Consider the following 24,003-nt stretch of genomic DNA (forward strand, 5'->3'; position numbering starts at 1 on the left):
TACAAAACTTGTTTAATCATTATGACAACATACTTGTAACCGTAACGGCGGCGGTTACGCACTCGTCCGATCCGAGTCCGTGCAAATACGTTCCTTTTTGTTTTGTATGGCAGCTTATGACGTGTGTCGTTACTCGTAGATAATCGCTGGTATTCTCACGGATGACGCCAGTGCAGTGCGCAATCGCCGTAAGACTACGAACACCCGCACCACATTCTTTCTGGTTCTGATAGTAGGAACCTAGTAGAAAACAACTACATACTACATAGGTACTACAAATGGATTTGACTCAACCGAGTCGCGTGGTACTCGCGTGTTGTATAGATAAGCTTCCACACTTTAGGCTGAGATCTGCGAATAGAGCGGACTTTGACTTAAGATTGAGTTAAAACGAGACAGATTTATGTGAGAGATATAGCTGTCTCGTTTTAACTCTGTCTTAAGTCGTTAAGTCAGAGTGCGCTCTATAGATCTGTAATGTCCTGGGGGCGAAGGGAAGGAAATTAGACGCAGAGAATATTCACACAATCCGTTTATTCCGTGTTCGTTACATGACTGACACTTGCATATCAAATGTTATAACACTACCCACTTTACAAGATCGCACTCTAGTCCCTCGTCTGTGACGAGGGACTGTTATCCGCGGACAGACCCTCATCTTGTATTACGTACGGTGGTCCATCGTAAGCGTTATGCATAGAGCCCCTCGTCTGCGTAGGTCGTTAAAGTACAAGTTTGCGCCGCGACAGAGACTGCAGGAGGCAGACGCGCGACTGCGCCCGTCTCTTGCCTTAGGTCCGCTCCACCTGAGTGGAGCGGAGAGATGTGTTCAGTCATCCAATCAGACTTAAAAGATTTTTTCGCGATAAGAATCTTTGGTCGACTGAAGACATCTCTCTGCTCCGCTTAGGTGGAGACCGGGCCTTATGGGTTTCTGTGTGGTTAGTATGAGTCTATGAGATTTAACCCCTCACCAACGTTGATAGAATTTAAGCGTCGAAACACAATAACGTCAGAGTAAAATGGACCTAAAGCTTCTTGATTCAAAGTCAAAAATTCAATACCCTTAATTTGTCAATATTTACATGGATCACGTTCGTTAGGCTACTGTAATTACACGTCCAGTTCGAACCGGCTGGGCCTGGGCGGTCGGGCAGTTGGAGCAGTCGGCCTGCGAGCGTCGTCCCATCTCCTGATCACTGACACGTACGATAGGACTGCGCTGCTTACCACTAACCCCGAGTTGACGACTGCAAGGGGCTGGAACAAATGGGTAACCATATCATCAACCGATGTACGTCCACGGCTGGACGTAGGTCTCTTGTAGGGACTTCCACGCGCCACGGTCAGTTAAACATATTACATAGTTTTAATCTTAATCTAGAAATTTTATTAAGCCAGTGAAGTTTTCACAAAAAAAAAATTATAAATAACTACTAGTTCCTACATATCCCGATCGGGTAGATATAATTATATTTAACTTTGCCCCGCAGTACGATAGTTATAGGCAGGTAAGGTTTGCAGCTGCAGTCAGGAAACGCATCAGACACATTTCCTGATTTCAGATGCAAACCTCCCGTACTTATAAAAAAATAAGTATTACATACAATATGTTGGTATTTCTTGTTATACCTGTCGCATGACCTGTGGAGAAATTACGGTTGACGTGTGAAAGATGAAATGTGTACCGCTGCCTTTAATTTTATATTGCTGATTTTAATTTTATAAGGAAGTATTATAAATAAGAGATACGTAAGTAGTTGTAGGTACCTATCAGTAAATGCTGACCATCGAATTTCAATAATATAATATAAGTAAGTAAACATACAATCGCGGAAATTTTATTATTATCGCACGCAAGTATCGACCTTGTTTCGAGGCGCAGCCCCACAGCCCCGCCGCCGCGCCGCACCGGCCACCGACATTTTATGGTAGGTAATTCAGAGTTTTTGCTCGAGAAACTATTAATTATGTAACTTATTATTTATTAAACTCGTATAAAATGTATATTTATTTGGAGCTAAACGAGTCTGCCCATGGCCACTCCTCCGCCTCGTGCCGCGAACTTAAGGGCGCCTGTCTACCAACGCAGAGCGGAGTGGAGACCAACCTGATTTTACCACATGGTAATTTTAATCAAGTAGGTACCTCTCAAAAATCTGCTCGGTCGACTGAACGCATCTCCGATCCACCCTCCACTTTTAGGGTAGGTACCTACCAGTTGTAGAGGAGCGGAGCAGACATAATATTGTGTTCAGTCGACTTAGGTTTTTGCGAGATGACGTTGAGAATTTTGTCACGTTAGGTTAATAAATATTTCTCGAAATTTCTTTTCTCCAAAGTTCTTCATTATGTAATATTCTCAAAGGTATGTGAAGGCTGGCAATCCACGCTAGGCCAACGTGGTGGACTATGGCCAAAATCTTCATATTCGGAGAGAAGACCCGTAATCAGTAGTGAACCGGGTATGGGTAGATGATAACGATGACGTCAAAAATTTGATTGGGCGACTAAATACCTAATTACCTACCTATATCTCCGCTTCGGTGGACCGGCTTCCGAATGCTGAAACAACATCGCGCGAAGGCAGCGCGCCGCGACGGCATTGCATATTTCCTCGGCTATTTTAATTTTTAATATTTTTCGACTTTATTAATTTAATTTTTTCTCTTGGTAGGATGAATAGCAAAGAAGTAGATAATACTTATGTAAAAAAAATGTAATGGATAATACCCCGTGCACGTAGTCAAGCGCGCGTTGCGCGTCGCACGACACGAGACTCAGCACGCCAGATGTCAGGAGCCACAGCCCGACACAGGTTGACACGATTATATCCTGGAAATGGAAAGCGTTGCAAAAATTAAAAGTTCAAATATACATACGACACGAGTTTAGTACTAGTTCCTTACGCCAGTAGCGCCGTCAGACAGAGTGTAACTAACGCTGGCCAAAACGAAGACAGGTGGTGATGATGATGACTGATGATTATTGATATGATACCACAAAGTAAAACGCAAAAAAATACAAAAAAATCCTATAATTTTGTAAAAGTTTTTGAAATATTGCAGGTAAAACATTTGTAGGTAGTCTGTTTTACTTTTTAATTTCTGCATGCCTGTGTACGTGTAGGGTGTGTGTTAGCATATTATACATATATAAGGAATATTCAGTGTACATTTAATTTACTATTATACGAGCCTTCGTTAAGAAAATACGTCTTTCAATCAAGACCTTAGTACGCTCACCTCACCTAAAAGTTCTCCATAATGTTCTCAAAGATATGTGAGTGAGGTGCCAATCTGCATTTGGCTAGCGTGGTGGACCGTAGACTATGGCCAAACCCTTCTCATTCTGAGAGGAAACCACGTGCTTGCTATGCGTTGATCATGATGCCGATAGTGGTTAGGACTCCGCTTTCTAATCGGAGGTCGGGGGTTCGATCCCGAGCACGCACCTCTAACTTTTCGGAGTTATGTGCGTGTTAGTTAATTAAATATCACTTGATTTAACGGTGAAGGAAAACATCGTGAAGAAACCTGCATGCCTGAGAGTTCTTCATAATATTGTTCTCAAAGGTGTGTGAAGTCTGCCAATCCGCACTTGGCCAGCTTGGTAGACTATGGCCAAAACCATTCTCACTCTGAGAGGAGACCCGTGCTCTGTAGTGAGCTGGCGATGGGTTGATCATGATGATGACTCGTTTTTGAAGCGCCGCTCTGCATCTCACGTAATGTCACAGGGAGACAAAATTTGTGCTTTAAGTTGAACACAGCATCATGTTTAGGACGCGAATTCAGTACGTAAGCACAATCACGAGTTATGAAACTTGTAACAATACCACGAGGCTTCACCTACACTAGCAGGCGTCAAATGTTACCTACGCTTGACGCTAAGTAGACCACGAAACGAGTAGGTATCTTTAATTTCATGTCATAGACCCCAAGCCTAATATTTGACAGCACAAACCGAGTTTCCTCAGTGAACTAGAGAGTTCACTCTGTCACTGATAAGCAGCTGTACCGTATAGAAGCAGATCATAGGCGCATACGCAGCGAGCCGCAGCGCGTCGGCTCCGCAGAGCAGCGTTAGGATTGCGGCGGCCGCCACGGACGCGCCGCCCGCCCCCCGCACACACCCGCCGCGCACAGCCACAGCACCGATGACGTCGTGCACACCACCTATAACAGCACACAGTGGAGGATACCCGTGGGCCGTTCTCAGTAGTGAGCCGGCGATGGGTTATTGATGACTAGCTGATAGTCACCAATTTTGGTTTGCTGAATTTTCAAAATTGGTCCAGTAGTTGCAGAGATTAACCCCTACAAACAAACTTACAAACATTACCTCTTTATAGTATTTGTACAGAATATAAGTAGATGATAATAATAGAACGCCAAATATGAAATAGGTAGGTACCTATATTAGGCGCTCTATCAACAATATTTTAAAAGTACTGAAATAAAATTCCCTGAGGAACTACCTTCTGGAAGCAATACAGGTATATAAAAAATTGTCACTTACTATTGATAGCACCTTTAGCACCCCCTCCGTAGAAGTGAAGACATTCTTCTCCAGATAAAATTGTCACTTACTATTGATAGCACCTTTAGCACCCCCTCCGTAGAAGTGAAGACATTCTTCTCCAGATAAAATTGTCACTTACTATTGATAGCACCTTTAGCACCCCCTCCGTAGAAGTGAAGACATTCTTCTCCAGATAAAATTGTCACTTACTATTGATAGCACCTTTAGCACCCCCTCCGTAGAAGTGAAGACATTCTTCTCCAGATAAAATTCACGTAATATCTCACGATCGGGTTTTGCCGTATTCGCTGTTTGCACCGAATTAACCATCCTACGTCAGCTGTACATTTAATAGATTTTACTGCACTTTAAGGTAAGTTTTTTATTATATTATAATATTATAATAGGAAAACTGGACGTAGCCAGGTACGGATACCTGTACCTACTTAAAAACCCTGAGTTTATGTCAGTAGCAAAATTTAGTAGGAATTAGCGAATATTTCGGTCTAAGGGCCGAGACACACACCACGTTGCGGCGTGCGGCGTCTCGTCTAAGGTGCGGTAAAATGTAAAGAAATCGTTTGAATGCAAAATAGAAGCAGTTTATTTATAAATACTATATACCGCACCATGTCTTTACATTGCCACCCCATTCCGTGTGGTCCATAATATGTCATATCCAAAAAGAAACTTATTTTATTTGCAGTCGTACCTACGATGCCTCTGCACTTTGCCGCACCATTATTGTTACAACGGCGACGACGTTACATCGTAATGTGTCCCGACCCTTGGATGAAATACTAAGCAAATTGATGTTTCAAGTTTCAGCTTTTATCAATATGAAACCCAATAAATGAACGAATGCCTACAATAAACCTAATCTGGCAGATTTAAACGATATTGAATCAATTAAAGTAACACCCAATCAATCGGATCAGTAGATAGGCATTACACGATACTTGAATTGAAATATAAATAAATGCACTTTATCTTAGCAGTGATCAACTTTAGGCATAGTTTAACAAGCGTACAGTTGGGCCAAGAACAAAGAGTAATCTTACACTCGAAACTTGATACTAGGCAAACGTAGATTTCAAGGCATCTATAAGGTATCGATAGAGGTGCGATCCGCAGTACCTAACCACCCAGTTTATCAACTTTCATGACGCGTAATAAGCGTTTAAGCTCGAAACCGTACTTGTTTCAACTAAAAGTAAAATAACAACACACAATTTGTATAAAAACCATATATGTATTATCATTAAAATTCAAAATTAAAATTTACTCGCACAAATATTACTGAGATCATATAATAATAATATGTTACAAATTCACCGATCCGCGGCAACTTCACGTCGCCGCGGTGACAATACAATGTACAACACACAAAGCAACGGACTCGTAACAACTTCACGGTGTTTCTGCGGCTCGCAAATGTCTTACCTACTTTAGTTTACAAAAACTTGGTTTGATTGACAAAAGTAGGTCAATTATGAATCATAATCATTTATCAACTTATTATATTTATTATCAAACTCAAAATCAGATCATTGAGTCTAAGTTTTAGGTAAAATATACTGGTCACTAGATTTGGCATTAATTTGTCAATTTTTTTTTAATGAAAATATTACAATAAAACTTAAAGCTAGCCTTATCTAATTACTATACAAATCATGCCCGCGTGGAATGGTGCCAAGAATACTGGCTGCATTTCCGCGCTGGACAGCCAGGCTGATCCGTTGCGCAAAAAATGAGCCAGCCCTTCTGTCACCAATGAGGCTATTAATCGCGGTGAAATGTGTCGTAATACTATTTGTCAATTGTTTTTCAAATATAACCAATCATTATTGTGATTATTACACTGTGTTCTTTGCAATTATTTGTTTGTTTGCAATCATTGTTGTTTGTCCACAATTTGTTTGCAAATGTTGTTATTGGCTAGGATTGCTCATTTGTCAATATGTCTATCCATATCCTAATTGTAAATCTTAAAGCATCATCCAATCCATCTACGTGAGTACGTAGCGGGAACGTCAGCCGCCTCCCATGTTATTTAATGGCGCCTTACGCGACTACGCGACTACAACAGTCGCAGAGGTGTAGCGTACAGTGTGCACGTATCGATTCGCGTTGTGGACGCTCCCGCATCCCGCGTTCACGACGCGCACGTATGGCCGTAGCTTTAATCGCAGAGGTGTAGGTACAGTCAGTGGCGTGCAGCTCATAGAGGCATACACGCACTGCTTACCCTCATTGTAATAAATCAATGCTTATTTTTCATTATAACCTGCCGTAAAATAAGGTCATACCAAAATGCATACCCTGGCTTGAGCTCCAGTGCACGCCACTGGGTACAGTGTGCACGTATCGATTCGCGTTGTGGACGCTCCCGCATCCCGCGTTCACGACGCGCACGTATGGCCGTAGCTTTAATCTTTAATGTGCAATTTTCACTTATTTTTTGCAGTTACTTCAGAGTTCAGACAATATTTTGTAAGGGAATTAATTTACTTTTGACGAATTATTAATGTATGATGTGATATTTCATACAAATTGACAGATTAACGCCAGAAGCTCGATTGCGGTAGAATGACAGCTACGATGTCACGATCGCAATCACCTCTGATTGGTTGACGCTCGCTCACTATTGGCTACAATGCATTGTTGCAACAAGAATCGCACAAATTCAGCCAATCAGAACAATTGAGATTGTAATAAAGGTTGATGCAGGTTTCGAGATGCCGTTCTAGGGATGACAATACTAATACTCAAATGTCAATTGTCAATCATTTACACTTACATTACGTCAGAGACCGCAGAGATAAACGAACGAATGAATATCGAGGAGAATCATCAAAGTGTACAATAACAGGTGTGTGTTTGTGTTTGTGTGATCGAAGCTAAAACAACACTTACATAGTATAACATCTATTTCTCCTTAGCTCACTTAAGAGTAAGCAAAATAGCTTCGTACTTAACTTTTAAGGTGCTAGTCCATTGAAGCGAAAAGGAGCGGAGACGTGTTCATCAGACCAATCAAATTATTAAAATGACGTTATAAAATTAACACGTCGTCTATCAATAATGTTATTGGTCTGCTTCGCCAGTGGACAGTTATAGTTCTTGCATTTCACGGAGGCCACTGACTCATGCTTGTGTTTAAGTCGTATCGGTATACGTAAGGTACACTAAATTTGTGCGTTTGACAGCGCTTGCTCGCGACTGATTGGTCCGACATGCACGCACACTTACGCAATGACCATGTAAACGACGTTACCACAAGTAAAGTTCAGTAGCATTTGCATTCATAGCATTGCAAGCAGAGGTGTCTCTAGCCCTTGTGGCGCCCGTGTGCAACCAGTACCCTGGCGCCCCCTAGTCTAGTAGGAGCAGGGTCAAAATAGAATACTGTTATAGTAGTAGTAGACTAGTTATATTTTCAAACGGAAATTCAGATGCAAATGGTGCAATTTTAAATGATGACGGCGTCGGCCATAACACGAGCGCAGGGTCTTTGAGAGCGCCGGCATCGACGCATCTTTGGAGGTGTCGCATTAGAGGGCGCTCGGCGCCCCCTTAGACCCGGCGCCCGTGTGCGCCGCACACCCGGCACCATAGGTAAAGACGCCTCTAATTGCAAGAACTGTACCCAAAGAGTCGACTTTTTATTCGCCAAATAATGTTTGAAGAATTTTGCCATTTCTTAGTTTTTGACTTCAGAGTGTTAAAAAAATTCGTTAATTAAAGTAACTTATTTGGCGATTGTAAAATAAACCCTAAGTAAGTCAAGGAAATATAGATTATATTGTGTACTAACAAACGGTGTACGAACATAGAGGAATCAAGCAGAAGTTCAGTGATATGTATAATACAATATTATAAAACGAATCTTGATTACAATATAAAAAACTTGATTATACAAACATACAGATTAATGCATTAATACAATAATTGGTGATTTGAAAAATCCATAATACTCTCACCCAGGGAGATGTTATGTTACTAGAGCGAGCAACGTTTTACAAAAACGCCTGAACTTGACTGTCCCTTATTACACCTGCACATCTCGCCCACGGCCATACAAAATCAATCACCGACACTTAAAACCAAAAGGTGGTCGTTTTCTCAGTACTACTGATTGTCATTTTACAATGTTTCCGCTTGAACTAGTGGACGAAATGGACGAATTCGAACCTCAAAACAACTGTATTTAAAAATCAATTTTGCTTTGACCTTCCCGTGTTTCGATCCTCGATGACAACACTGTCGATGTAAGTACAATCTTATATTAGGTCTAAATACGAGTCTTTGTACGCCAGAAGGAGTACAAAAACTCGTGCTATTTATCAATCAGTAGTCAGTCTCTCTCCGTCAATCATATCATATGGCGCAATTATCACGGTTAAAGTAACAAGAGTAAAAAAGATGAGACGTTTTTCCTAAATCCGGATTTTATTTTAACAGGTGGGAGCGAATTTTTTCGACGTTTTCTTTACGAGGTTTGCTCCTTCAGTAATATAACAGATCTCTGCTAATAAACAAATTATACAATTGAAACTGAAACACCAACGTTTTTAGGGTTACATCAATGCTAAGAGACGCTGGGATGTTTGATCTAGCCCTGTTTATTCGCTAAATTACATTTCGCAAATATACATTCATTTTGGATAGCGCACAACATGTATAATAAATATTCACTTGTATAATAATAAAGGCTTAAAAACAAATATAAAGGTGTGTACAAGTATTCCTGTTATCAATGATTTATCATCAAACCTGTTGCCCCGCTGCCCTTATTCGCTACGCATTGAAAACGTAACCACGCGCCTATAGGGTATGTCGCCCACGACTTTTCGCGACGATTCTACAGCGCGACTATACAGTCGCCACACCGCCACTGGTGGTATATTTTTGCATAGCTACTATCGCGACACAGCATCGATACAGTCGTGCGATGTAGCGACTACCTGTCTTGGACGCCTGTGGACGCTACAGTTGCAACATGAATTCGGTCGAGACAACGTCGGTCACGTTGTCTTTGTTGCTCCTTGTACAGAATCAGCCACAGCGTAGGCGACGTTAATATTGGGTGCACTCATATAATAAAGGATGCTAAATCAATACAGTCGCGCGTTTGCATCGATGCAGAAGCGATGTTGAATCGATACTATGCGATTGTATCACTACTGAATCGCTACTGTCGCCGTTGCAAATGCCACTAGCGGCCAAAAGTAGCGATGCAGACGCGCGTTAACGAAACGCGCTACTGAATCGCTGCAAAGACGCCGTTTGCACCCTGAGGCGGCGTTCACACGGCACTACCACCGCACTTTATACACACACTGGATATATATAGTCATCATTCCACATGTGGTTACGTTTCCAACGTCAGCCAACGCGCGGGCTGCATACAAAGGAAACAAAGAACGGTACAAACTCCCTAAGCTCATAGCGCGAGTACGACAGGTTAATTATACTCGCTGCAATATACTACCCTCTATTTGACTCATCATATCTACAAGTCAAGTCAAAGTCAAGTCAAATGATTTATTCAAAATAGGTAATAAATTACTCTTATTGATTGTCTGGAAAGGTACAATGCCGGTGTCTGGTCACGTGCCACTAGAACACGCAGTAGAAGCGACTGTTGCAGAACTATGTCATGTCTTCCACCTAAGCGGAGCGAAGAGGAAACGTATTTCATCGACCAATCAGGTTCTTAATAGATGACGTAAAAAAATGACGTCATCTTTTAAAAATTTGATTGGACGATTGCACACAGCTCCTGTCCGCTCCTCATAGGTGGAAAACGGGCTTCAATACACAGAACAACAGAAGAATACACGCGGACTCCGTTTAGACGCACAAAGCGAAAGCCAAAAACGCAAAATAATCGTATAACGCCAAAGCGCATATGCGAAATGCCAAATCGCTATGATATTAAGTATAGAAAAACAAATTAATAAGGGGTTTAAATTTTTAGGGTACAGAATCTTACAAATTAAAAACATTTTAAAATGTAAAAGAACCCTAATATTCAAAAACACCTTGCTTACATTACGTTTGGGTTTGCGTGCGTTGGAAATATCCAAACATTTTAATTTCGATATTTGCATTTTTGGCGTAGTATGATTAAACGGTGGATTCCCTGTTCACAGAACAGGAGGTCAGCTTGTAGTCTTTCTTCATACATCTATCGAAACGAGGCAGTCAAAAGTTGTCAATTAAATAAATATAATGCGTAAAAATTACTTCTCGTGCGCCATTTTAACTTTATGTGTCAAATTTCATATCCTAAGTAGGATTTTAGTCCTTATTACAAAGGTGAACCGTACTTTTGACATGACAGTTGAACCATAGAGTTAAAATGGCCCATGAGAAGTAATTTTGTACCGATTATAATATATTTCGGCATACAAACGTCAAATAGAAATAGTATAACATAGTGAGTACAGACAGTATAAAATTACATCCTATAACATCTTAATCGGTATATTATGTTGAAACCTTACGACTAACTATATATAATGTCTTACGAACTGTACCATGCAAACTAGTTGATCCGTTACTCAAGCGTCACAGTAAATGTATTTCGCATATAGTCTGTAAAAAAATGACTGCTCACGCGCCATTTTAACTTTATGGGTCAACTGTCATGTCAAACTTACGTATTACCTTTAAATTAAGGACTAAAATCGTACTTTTGACATGAAACTTGACAAAAAAAGTTTAAATGGCGCGTGAGGAGCTAAATTTGACTTGTTATACAATATTATACAACCACGTGACTTTTGTCAAGTCCAACCTAGATCATGAGGACGTCGAGCACTCCTCCATATCATGAGAACTTCTTATTAGACACTAGGTTATGCCTGCGACATAATCGGCGTGGACTACACAAATTTCAAATCACCATTTTACCTCCTTAGGGGCTGAATTTTCAAAAACCCTTTATTATGTCAAAGAAGTTCTCACAATGTGGAGTAGCCCTTAGGGTTATGGAGGTAAGGAAAGGTTCACGAATTTAACTAAATTAGAGTTTTTAAAGGCAGAATGAGTTGGGGAAGAAGGGATATCGTTAAGGGTAGGTTGAGGGTCAAAGGGTATCGTTAAAAACAAAATAAATCTTTAAAATGAATGGTGGTTGATACTTTGTAAGTACGTAATTATTACAAACTACACTGACATGACAAACATCGTGCGCAGGGAAAGGAATGATAAGGATGGCACTGTTTTATTTATTATTTACACTTGTCAGTTTAGTTTGGTTTATGTACGACCAGACAATAAATACAGTGCAATACATGAATGTACTAAATCGATAAATAACTTTGACTTAAAATACCCAGTCTATATTACATAAGTACATAACATAGGCATAATATAATATACTGTAATATAATTATTTCGTCTACAGAACCCTTATAACAAAATACAATAATACCTACATCTGTTTTGGCATGACGGACGGTCGGATCGATTATAATCTATTTTTCCTTAACTTAACGGCCGCAATTAACAAGCTATCTATCCACGATTTGCCCTACTAAGGATAGAGATTTGTGGTATGGAGTTTATGCCAAATTTGTATCTTTAGTAGAGCAAATCGTGGATGGATAGCGTATTAATTTCGACCGTTAAAAGGTAGACAAGTACATAATAATATGTATTCGCTGAAATGCGTAAGGGACCGTACTATACCCGGGTGCCGGCTGCCGTACTATACACGGGTGCCGACTGCCGTACTATACCCGGGTGCCGACTGCCGTACTATACCCGGGTGCCGACTGCCGTACTATACCCGGGTGCCGGCCTATAGTACCTTGTTACCGCGAACTTACAATGAAACCATGACACCAGTAGAAAATCCAACTCCAGAGGTCTAAAGCTTTATTGACATAAGGAGCTCATGCATAAGGAAATAAAAAAATATTAAAAACCCCGACTTCTAAAACCACTACAAAGTAAAAAATAACTTTTGTTTGTACACGTGTATGTATGTTGAAGTCGGGCGAGCTTCACGCTTTGATTTCTAGTTTCTGTTATTATGCTTCATTACATTGTATAATTATATCACTAGATTTGTTTAGTGAAATGATCAAATTGAGTTCTTATTTGACCATTTGGCGAGATTTCAAATCGTGGTGTTCACCATTTCCCTGCGAAATATTCACAGAACAGGCAAGCCCGCCGAAGATCGATCGACCGTCCAGTGCCAAATCAGATCGATTGTACTTTGAATAAGTAAAAATTACCCTTCACGTTTATGTGTATAATGTATAATCCATACATTACTTGTATACAATAGTAAAGCTGCATCACGGAACAACTCAACCTCTTTGTGACCACATAAAGGTCAGCACTGACCGGCGCAACCGCTCACTCACCGCATTCAAATGTGGACTTCAATTCGTGTACTGTACATACCTTTTTCAATAACAGACATCCTGACAGAGCACTCAAAGGTCAAATATCGTTAAAATAAAGCGTCCAAAAAAAGAACGAAAAGTCGTGTCCGCCATATTGTGACGTCCGCGTCCTAGCCAGAAATATATTTTGATTAAGTATATTTTTATTATATTTAATATTATTAATTCAACATATTTGTGGCCAGAAATATATTTTGATTCAATACATTTTCAATGGATTTTGTCCTACATAATCCACTGAAAACTCTACAAAATTAATGTTCAGAACACGACAAGCCCACATTGAATTGATGAGGTGACACTGCGTGTTAAAGCTCTGGTTTCTAAAGTATCGCTACCGTCAAATAATGGCCGCTTTATAGCGCTGAATGACGTCATTCAACTCACAATGACTACACTGTGCGGTCTAAGTACCACAGCGCTATCGCAAGAAACCAGAGATCGAGAGCGGCGCAAGTCAGCGCCAACTATAAGACCATAATAGAGAGTGCAAGAGACGCCCAACATCGCACACACAATAATCTAACGTTTGTGCAAAAACTACCAAGGAATGCTGCTCCATACAAATAGTCGACAAATAAACTTACAACTTATACACTAAATGGACTAGCATCAAAATCAGACTTGAGGAAACAATAATATCTATACATTACAATGCTCATGAATAATACAACAGTCTAACAAAATAGATGAGCGCACAAAATATTTTTTGGAGAACATTGCCGACATTTCACCACCCAGCTTTAATAGAATATATTGCCAATATTTCCCCACCCAGCACTTTAATAGAACCCACTTTGGAAAATATTGTCATCATTTTCCTACCTAACGCTTTAATGGAACCCACTTTGGAAAATATTGCCAGCGTTGCACCACCCAATTCAACACCTTTTAATAATTACTGCAACAGTGAACAACTCCATGACATAATAAAAATAGGTTTATTTATTTACTAGATGATGCCCGCGACTTCGTCCGCGTGGACTTAGGTTTTTAAAAATCTTGTGGGAACCTTTCACTTTTCCAGGATAAAAAGTAGTAGTAGCCTATGTCCTTCCCCGGGATGTAAGCTAACTCTGTACCAAATTTCATCAAAATCGGTTAATCTGTTGGGCCGTGAAAAGCTAGCAGACAGACAGACAGACAGACGGACGGACAGACAGACAGACACACTTTCGCATTTATAATATTAGTATGGATTTATTGGCTCAAGGTCGCCTTCGAGATTTGTTTCTTACAATTACTAAATCTGCCATTTTTTGACTGTAATAAAAAATCTTATAAATCCAATTTGTACTATCCAGATAAAATCATCTCGCTGCAGGATAATAACCATTAAAATTTCACACTGTATTAAAAAAGATTTACTTGGTATCATATGAAAGGTCTTCACCTGTGCATTCTAAAACAGATTTTTATTTATTTTTATGTATCATAGTTTTTGAATTATCCTGCAAAATGTCGAAAAAATACGTTTGTAGTACGGAACCCTCATTGCGCGAGCCTGACTCGCACTTGGCCGGTTTTTTTTGCATCTATTTTGCTCGACTGCTGTTACAGATCAATAAACTAGAATAGAATAAACACAAAATGGACGTGAATTCAGGCGAACTCTAATGGCAGTATAAGACAATCTCCCGACCTCTTCTAACCTCAACCCTCATAGAACCAACCTCCCTCGAATCGACACTCACGGAAATGTCTTCAACTCACCCTCTACTCCCTTGTCAGTACGACTTACATACAGCTAACGAAATATAACTCTCAGTGTGCACTGATCCTAATCATTACACATATCTAAACATAAACACTAACGCCTGAAATCTATAGAGCTTTACTCATACTTCAGATACCGTTAAAAGAACACAGTGGCGCCGATTCTGTTGTCTTTCTCTGAACTAAATTTCGAGTATCTGCATCTTTTTCTTTTTAATATTGCTAAAAAAGGACAGAACATGAATTTTACATTTAAAAACTAAATTTTAGTGCACGCTACAAATTTAAACAAAAGGCTCGCGATTAGCGAGTAAAGTCACGAGGTTTGACAGCTCTAAATTAAATTGAAAACTGTCAAACTGTGTCTGTCCTTTTCATATTACATTAGTAAGAAGAGGATGCGAATACTTTAAATTTTAGGTGTGCTCAGTATCACTACCAGTGTTATATCGCTGACATAAATCTGTCTCATTTTAACTGAAACTTAGGCCTGAGCAAAGTTAAAGTTTGCTCTATAGATCTGAGCCAAGTCCAGAGAACCGCAAACCACATATTTTTGATTGACTGATCGTGAAGACTAATGAATATACTTAAACTGTTTATACTACTGAGTGGTACTAGTTTCTGTCGCATTGCCAAAATAATTACCAATAGTGTCGATTCTGTTGTTTTTTTCTAAACTAAATTTAGAGTATCGCCATCTTTTTTTATAATATTGCTAAATAAGGACGGAAAATGAATTATAAATTAAAGTCTCTAAATTTTAGCGTTACTCTACAAACTTAAACACTAAGCATAAAACTGACATTAATAACGAAGTTTAAAAGTTTTAAATTAAATTGGCAGTTCTCTCAATTTGTATCATATACACAATCGGTCTGATCGAAAAGTTGTGGTCTACGGGTGCTCATAGACAAATCAATTCATGGCAGAAACCTTTCAGGGAAACTCCCTCCTGTCTATAATTATTCTATCAAGACCTCAATGCAACTAGAAAAGTCGAAAGTTCTCGCTTTAGAAGACTCAGTATTTTTGTGGCAATCTGTAGCAAATTCGATAGGTGCCTGCAGGTTTACCCCTCAAAGTTCCCATTTCAAAGATTTTGATCTAATATCTAATGTCTTTGTTTAGTTTAAAAATGTGGCTAATTCAGTTGTACACAAACTCAAAACTAAAATGACACGTCTAAATCTATTGCTATCCCTTTCAAATGTTGCTTGCTGAAAAGGATAGCACTAGATTTAGACCCGTTAATTTAGTTTAGTTTAGAGATTGTGGCTAATTCCGTTGTACACAAACTCTAAACTAAACTAAAATGACACCTCTAAATCTATTGCTATCCCTTTCATAATGTTGCTTGCGGAAAAGGATAGCACTAGATTTAGACCTGTTAATTTAGTTTAGTTTAGAGATTATGTACAAGAGAATCGGCCCCATTGTGTACAAGAGAATCGGCCCCATTATTGATTTAGCTTTAAAAAAATAATATAAAAACTTTAAAAAAAGAAACAACTTCAAAACTTGGACAACTTTAAACCTTTTTGGCTTGAAGTCGGTTAGAAATAGGTATGTAATCTAAGCTTCGAAAATTTAGATATATTTTAATGTGGGGTGCCAGCCAGGTAACCTCCCAGTGTGCCTGGGTGCTGCTGGTCCCTTTTGGATGCATCGGGCATCCAAGTAAGGGTCACTTTAAACAATAATCCTGCAGTTTTAGTAGCTGTGCAAAATATGCATACAAATTATTTCAAGATTCCAAACATTGACCTAGACCCATTTGTTAACCAGGTGGAAAGTATTTTTATCAATCGCTAGTTAATACCCGACATCACTGAAATGTAAGCACTTATACAAGTACACTGGAAGAGGTGTGCCATACCAAATGAGTTATTTTTGTCCTAATTTGAAGCGCCCCAACAAGTATGTTCAATTATGTATTACTAGATGATGCTCGCGACTTCATCCGCGCGGATTTAGGTTTTTTAAAATCCTGTGGGAACTCTTTTTGATTTTCCAGACAGACAGACACACTTTCGCATTTATAATATTAGTATGGATAGTATGGATGACAAAAATACTTGGTTAACAAATGGTTGAAGGTCTCGGGATCTTACATTAATGTTGACACATCCCTCCTCAGACATCTTAGAATACACAGTTAAAAAAGCACAGAACTAATCAAATCGGGTACAAAATTGGGGATCCATCGAAATAGTTTTATAACAAAACTCTCCGTACACGTCTTTTTACGCACACGTCACAGTGTCGCACGTCACACGTCACACGTCACACGTCACACGGCACACGTCACACGTCACACACAGTTCACTTCGCAAGTCTATCGTCTTTTCACATACTAACTCCTTCGTGATATATTACGATATCAAACATCGCTACAAAATAATGCTGGAAACACACTTCGCACATTGAAAACAAAACTGATCCTATCCAAAAATCTAGATTCAGTATGGTGTTTAGCAATCAAACTTAGCAGCCAAAATTAATAATAATCAGTCCTATCTGTAACCTGTAGATTGCTATTTGTCTTTTGACAAAAACAATGCTTGCTAAGTTTCTTATCTATAGATTACAGATAGATTGATTAATATTTATTTCGATGGTAAAACGACAAAGGATAAAGTGACACTAGTGGCTTCTACAAAAGTATAAAAGTTATTGAGACAAGGATCTGTAAAATGTTTTTTCTCGCAGACTAGATTTACCATTTTTGTTTCCAAAGTGTGACTTGTCACAAGTCACCTCACAGTATATGGCATGAGCAAAGCTGCACGACAAACAGCACTCAAGTTGGAGTGGTGTTCAGTGGTCGCTGGTCGCTGGTCGCTGGTCGCTGGTCGCTGGTCGCTGGTCGCAGGAGTTTGCGGCCGAGCTGTTCATTGAATGACGATTATATTTATGCAGATCAAATCCACTTATGACATATCATATGGCCCTACCAATTACGTGTATATTAGGTAATTACGTCGATTCTGCCATGCCATTTTCTTAACTATTGCTAAAAAGGTCAGAAAATTAATTTTAAATTAATAACTTAAAACCTTTTGTTTAATTTAAAACTGGCACCAAGTCACGAGGTTTGGGTTTTAAATTAAAATAAGAATTTGTCCTTTTCTTACTACATTGGTAACAAAAGACATGAATACTCAAAATTTAGTTATTATCAGAATCAGTATTAATGAATTGATTGCTTTCGATATTCGGTAAGCGCTGTGTTCTTGTTAGTGGGAGGACCCGGGTTTCATTCCCGGCAGGGGTTTGGAATTTTATAATTTCTAATTTCTGGTCTGTTCTGGTGGGTGGCTTCGGCCGTGGCTAGTTACCGGCAAAGCAAAACCAAGCGATTTAGCGTTCCGGTACGATGCCGTGTAGAAACCAAAGGGGCATAGGTTTAATAAAAATTGCTATACTCCTTCCAGGTTAGCCCATTTCCATCTTAGATTGCATCACTTACCACCAGGTGAGATTGCATTTAAGGGCTAGCTTGTATCTGAATTTAAAAAAAAATAGTGACACAGTGCTTAAATATAATCGTCATTCGCTTCCAGTACTGACTTCCCGTACCAACAAGACCAACAATCTCTCTCAAACAGTGACAGAGTCGACTGATACAACTGCATATTTTGCAATGTAAATTGGGTCTAACTGCAAAGATATAACATCCAAACTTGAGTGGATCTGTTACTGCTATCTGTTACAGGATAAAACGCTGCTAGAAGGTTGGATGAACTTTTTTGTGTTTTGCTTGTACAGGAGTCAATGAATTAAGGTGGCTATCCACTATGTTCGCATTCCCACTGTGTTCTGCACATCTGCAACTGCTCAAGTACACAGATATCTACAAGAACCACGCGTGTTCTATGGAAGACTAATCAAAGGCCCCCTTGATTTTTGGAATTTAATAACTTTACACATTTCTGTCAAATCTCAATCTAGCCGAATGTGTTATAGGAAACTTAAATAAACGGATTGCTTTGCTTGCGTACGAACACACTGATCTCTGGGAACAATAGTATGAGATTTTACATCTCACTTTGATAGAATCCGAACGTCGAAACATAGTAATGTCAGAGCAAAATGGTGAGTACCACTTTAGTTTCACAATGTTTTCGCTTGGAGCGCTGGCTGTAGAATGAAATTGAACTTTAAAACAAGCCAGTTACAGTCCATTTTACTTTGAACGGAAGTGTTTTGATGCTTGGAATCTATCCAAATCTGATACATTGTTTTGTGGTTATGCGAAAACCGCTACTGCATGAGGCTTAAAAAGGCTGGAAGCCAGAGCCGTAAACGCCACTGCGTGGTTCGCTCGCCGCAGAGCGTGCTGCGTTGTACGCTTCTAGAGCGCGAATGTATTCACATTCGGAACAGTTGTCGATGCGCAGAGCACCGTGGGTAGCCACCTTTACAGGCTTGCGAAGGTTCGCTTCTGCACGCACTGGTACGACACTAGGCCGGGCGTGTGGAGCGCCACGTGTTTAGAAGTCGGTGGTGGAGGCGGGTCACTATAAGGCGTGGTCGCGCGAGGTGGAGGGCTGCGGCGCGGCGAGCGGCGCGGCGAGCGGCGCGGCGGGCAGCGCGCGGTACGCGTGCTCGAGCGGGATGCGCCGCGCCCGCGCCACCGCCGCGCGCATCGCCAGCGCGACGCCCGCGCACGCCGCGCACGCGCCGCTCAGACCCACCATCTGAAAAACCATACAATACACTCGAGATGGACCATCAGGTAGCTTGTAAAAAATCCGATTGCCAGACTTGACACACCTTTGAAAACATTATCGAGAATTGTAAGATACGCAGGTTTCCTCATGATGTTTTCCTTAACCATTAAAACAAGTGATAAATAATTAATTGATTAAAACGCACATAACTCCGAAAAATAGTGGTGGGTACCTGGGACCGAACCCTGGGCACTAGGCCAGCGTGGCTGACTATGGCCCAAACTCTTATGGTGATGATGTGAAAAATCATGTGCAAAGCCATTACTTAAAATAGCCTGTGAAAAGTCACTGAAGTGGCAATGGGCAGGGCGCATACTGAAGACATACGAGTAACAAGGTGCTAGAATGGCGACATCGCACCGGAAAGCGCAGCGTTGGAAGACAGACGGACATCAAAGGAGTCGCAAGGTGTGGAAGTCCGTACAAGAGACCTATGTCTAAGCAGGAGGCATCTAATGGTTGGTCATGGTGTACTGACCGCAGCAGCAAAGAGCAACTCCCCCGGCGGCCTGTCGAGGGGCCCCATGCGCACCAGCAGCGTCGCGGCGCCGCTCGCCAGCCACAGCGCGCTCCACACGAACGCAGCGCCGCCCTGCAACGTCACCACTCAATTGCTAACTACTTTGTGATACTTCATCTCAGCCCGAGTTAGGCTCTCCCCAAATCTATCGACGTAAAATCCAAAAAGCTTTATGTATACATTATATTAGCTAAGAGCCATCTTGACTGCACGAAAAACGCCTTTCCGAGAGTTCCGTACTACAGTGGTAATTTTATACATTCAAAAACTATGTTGTATGTAAAAATATCGAAAAAATACGATTGTAGTGCGGAACCCTCGTTGCGCGAACCTGACTCGCACTTGGCCGGTTTTTTAGTTTCCTCGCAAATGGGAGAAAAGTACTGACATGTACATGTCTCGGCAAATAGCAATTAACAGCCTTGTTTAGTTTAAAAGGACTGCTAGCTTATCTTGTCCTTTTAAAATCATTCTGTGAGATGAGAGGCCTGAGTTTAACTAAAAAAATTTAAACATCCCCACAGTCCAGACTCTCATTTGAATGCAGGCCATTGCCCACAAGTGGGACATTAATTATTACCAGTTTGTCCCAGTCAAGCGGCAGCAGCGCGTCGAGGCGCGTGACGTGCAGCACGGCGCGCATGGTGTGCAGCATGAGCGACGTGAGCGCGCCGAACAGCAGATCGCGCGCCGCGCCCGCGCGCAGCCCCGTGGCGCCCCACACCAGCCCGCACACACACACGCTGCACAGCTGCACACACATTCACATACTATTGTAATTCTTTTTTTACTTCTTTTACATTTTAGACACACATCACAGATTCATCATCATCATCATCATGATCAATCCATCTCGAGTCACTACAGAGCATGGGTCTCCTCTCCCTCCCAGAGTGAGAAGGATTTTTCCCATAGTCTACATAGTCACTGGCCATGTGCAGATTGGTAGATTTCACACACCTTTGAGAACATTATGGAGACCTCTCAGGCATGCAAGTTTCCTCACGATGTTTTTCTTCACCGTTATAGTAAGTGATATTTAATTACCTAAAACGCACATAAGTCCGAAAAGTTAGATGTGCATGCCCGGGATCGAACCCCCGACCTCCGATTAGAAGGTGGACGTCCTAACCACTAGGCTATCACAGCTTACATAACAGATTATTACAATAATAATCATAGCCACACAGCTCATTTAAGATTTCTTTTTAATCCATTGAAGATTTTCTACAAAAAAATATTGTAATATTCACTCATTGAAGCAGCAATGTAGAAAATTCCTGTTGAGTAACAGTGTTACACACGGGGGTGTGACTCAACGGGAATAATTATCATTCAGTGTTAGACACAGAATTAGTAAATTACCCTGCAGGTGTTCAACACTGAATGATAGCCACTGAGCATCCCCCCCCCGCCTCATACCCTGACTACCATCTCCATACCTATCATAAATGATACAAAGTAAAATTGTGACCTCATATTAAGCTCATATGGTTATTTTTTTTTTATTTTTTTTTTTTTATACAGAAGGGGAAAATCCTCATGGACACCCGAAGGTAGAGCCGGACTCTTACCGGCTAAAAAACCCCTTCTGTCGCCCTGTTTGCCGTGTGCCCGCCTTTCAGCCTAAACACAGTAACATTATTGTCTATAATATAATTCCTATTTAACTTGTTCTTCTCTTCGCCTTTCTTCTTCCTCTTTAGAGCTTATTATTTTTTCCATAAAGCTTGCAACAAGCATCCATGTGTCTTCATGTTGTAACATTTTGTTCACTAAATTTTTGACACATATATCACCTATTTTCGAGATAAGTTCCTTCCTCTCTTTGACCCACTTTACGCAGTAAAATACTGTGTTCTGCATTGTCAATTTCGTCGCAGTACATGCACGTGGGAACCTGTGGTTATTTGAACTGTACCATAACTGAATCACATGTTTTTAAAATTTTTGTCTGTCTGTTTGAACTGGCTAATCTTCGGATCGGCTGAACTGAACCTATTTTGACTGAACTTTCACAGACAAGTAAAGGATTGACCAAGAAGTAATATAGGCTACTTTTTAAACTGACTTTCAAAAAGAGCAGGAATTGTTTTTTTCTACCTACAGAAATCTCTGAGATTTCTGAACCGATTTGCTTATTTTTTTTAATCAAAAGAGAAACTGTGCAACCCAATAAAAAACTCTTCAGTCCTGATGCTGTACACGACCTGACCACCAACTGATGGGATTCAGAAACTGTCAGTTGTAGACAATTGATATTGGAGGTGCCTACCAAGTAAAGACTTTTTGAACTCAAGGACCCAACTTGTCAGCCCTGATGCTGTAAAGAATTGCATTCCTTAATTGTGGTGATCCCATAAAATTTTCAAACAATCAATCTTGTTAAAATAATGAGAATTTGAATAAGTTGGGTTAGTATTTACTAACAACTGCTGGGTATTAAGGACAATTTCTGAACACTAAAAACTTGTAGAAGGTTATATGACCTCTAATATTGAGCCATTATCAGGGATTTGACTTCCAGCAATGTGCACATCAGGATGCATCAGTAGACTGTGAGTGCTGAGCACTGTTGCACTGACCACGAGCAGCAGGGTGAGCGCGCCCTGCGGCGTGAGCAGGTAGGCGGCGCGGCAGTAGACGGGCGCGAGCGCGCGCGGGCGCGGCGGCGGCGCGCGCGAGTAGTGCGCGTGCGAGTCCCACGAGCGCTCCGTGAGCTCGGTGCCGGCGGGCGAGCGGCCGCCCGCGCCCGCGCCGCCGCTGCCCGCGATCTCGAAGTCCTGCACGTCCTCGCCTCGGCAGCTCGTGGGCTCCAGCTCGCGGATCTCGTCCAGCAGCAGCTCCACTTCGTCGGCGCAGTACAGCTCGCTGGCGGACACGTAGCGCGCCGGCGCCGCGTGCATAGCCCCGCAGCCGCGAGCCCTGCCTCACCGCATCGCCCGCCAGCCTCGCATCCCGCCGCACACTAACGGCACCGCGGCCGCGCGACGCAGAGCCTCCGACCGAGAGGCGCTAGCCGCATTATTGTAAAACTACTCAATTTAATCGAAAAAGTTTAATTTATAAATAAGAATTTAACGCTGCGCTGTACTAGCACGCCATGTTTGTTTTCGTGGTTTTTTTTTAATGAAACCATAAATAAAACGTATGACAGTTTTCTTTTCAACTGGCTGTATGGCTCTGGGTTCTAACACAGAAAAAAGATGTTATGATGTTATTTGAAAAGATATTCATAGCTAGATAAGCACTAGCTAAGTCAGTTTTACAATAATTACTACGCTCGCCCCGAGCACATCTTTTACAGTGGGACATTCGTGAGTGGGACACCGGACAAGGCTCTCTTGGCACTTGAGTGACATTGACAGGGAGGCGCTGTTGGAGAACAAAGGCCAGACAAAGGCTAGAATATTCAAAGAACCTCAGAATAAGGACTGTTAGAAGTAGCCCTATTGTGACACTTACTGTTAGAGCGAGATAGCTAAATGCATTTAAGCTCTTGTTAGAACGTGACAAAATGATTATGCTTTGTCCTTATCACCGTGGCCACTTTTTATTGTTTGTCAAAATGTATTTGTACGCGAGTATTTGACAAACAACGTGAAGTGTAGAAGGAATGACATTTCACAAGTAAGAAAATCTGCTTGAGCGAGAGGGACTGACGGGGCCACGCTAGTTGCAAATCTGGACATATCTGTGCAAAGAACAAAGCGTACATTTGACGGTAACGTTAGTTCCGATTTTCGCCACGCGCCAAGGTAGCCTTGTCACACTGTACTCGTGTGCCCCGGCTCTAATATTTAACAAAACTAGTGAATTTCAGATTTTTTACTTAGCAACACCGTAGGTAGGTATATACTGAGGAAGGCGGAGGACCGTGTTTGGTGGCGCGCTCTTGGAAAGGCTTATGTCCAGCAGTGAACGCAAACAGGCTGATGGATTGGATATACCAACTTTGTCGCATTCTAGCTGATACGCTATATCTATGCTAGCTATGCTTGCGAGTTCGTTCACGTAAATTTAGGTTTTTAAAAATCCCGTAGAAACTCGTTGATTTACCGGGATAAAAAGCCTGTCA

General features: G+C 41.1%; 2 protein-coding genes across 2 annotated transcripts; both read right to left on the bottom strand.

Annotated features, from left to right (window-relative positions):
* On the bottom strand, positions 1-17,671 carry LOC138403727 (uncharacterized). Its single transcript, XM_069505382.1, has 7 exons — positions 17,653-17,671; positions 17,430-17,559; positions 6,846-6,958; positions 4,021-4,178; positions 2,734-2,835; positions 1,086-1,260; positions 1-240 (listed from the first exon to the last, which is right to left on the bottom strand). The coding sequence occupies exons 1-6, from the start codon at positions 17,669-17,671 to the stop codon at positions 1,114-1,116; spliced, it is 669 nt and encodes a 222-aa protein (XP_069361483.1). The 3' UTR covers positions 1-240; positions 1,086-1,113.
* On the bottom strand, positions 16,774-23,038 carry LOC138403719 (uncharacterized). Its single transcript, XM_069505361.1, has 4 exons — positions 22,511-23,038; positions 20,506-20,676; positions 19,884-19,997; positions 16,774-19,372 (listed from the first exon to the last, which is right to left on the bottom strand). Exons 1-4 carry the CDS (start codon positions 22,829-22,831, stop codon positions 19,193-19,195), a joined length of 786 nt encoding a protein of 261 aa, XP_069361462.1. The 5' UTR covers positions 22,832-23,038; the 3' UTR covers positions 16,774-19,192.
* Between the last annotated feature and the right edge of the window lie 965 nt (positions 23,039-24,003).

Source organism: Maniola hyperantus, chromosome 20 (genome assembly GCF_902806685.2).
Source record: "Maniola hyperantus chromosome 20, iAphHyp1.2, whole genome shotgun sequence".
Taxonomy (NCBI): Eukaryota; Metazoa; Arthropoda; class Insecta; order Lepidoptera; family Nymphalidae; genus Maniola; species Maniola hyperantus.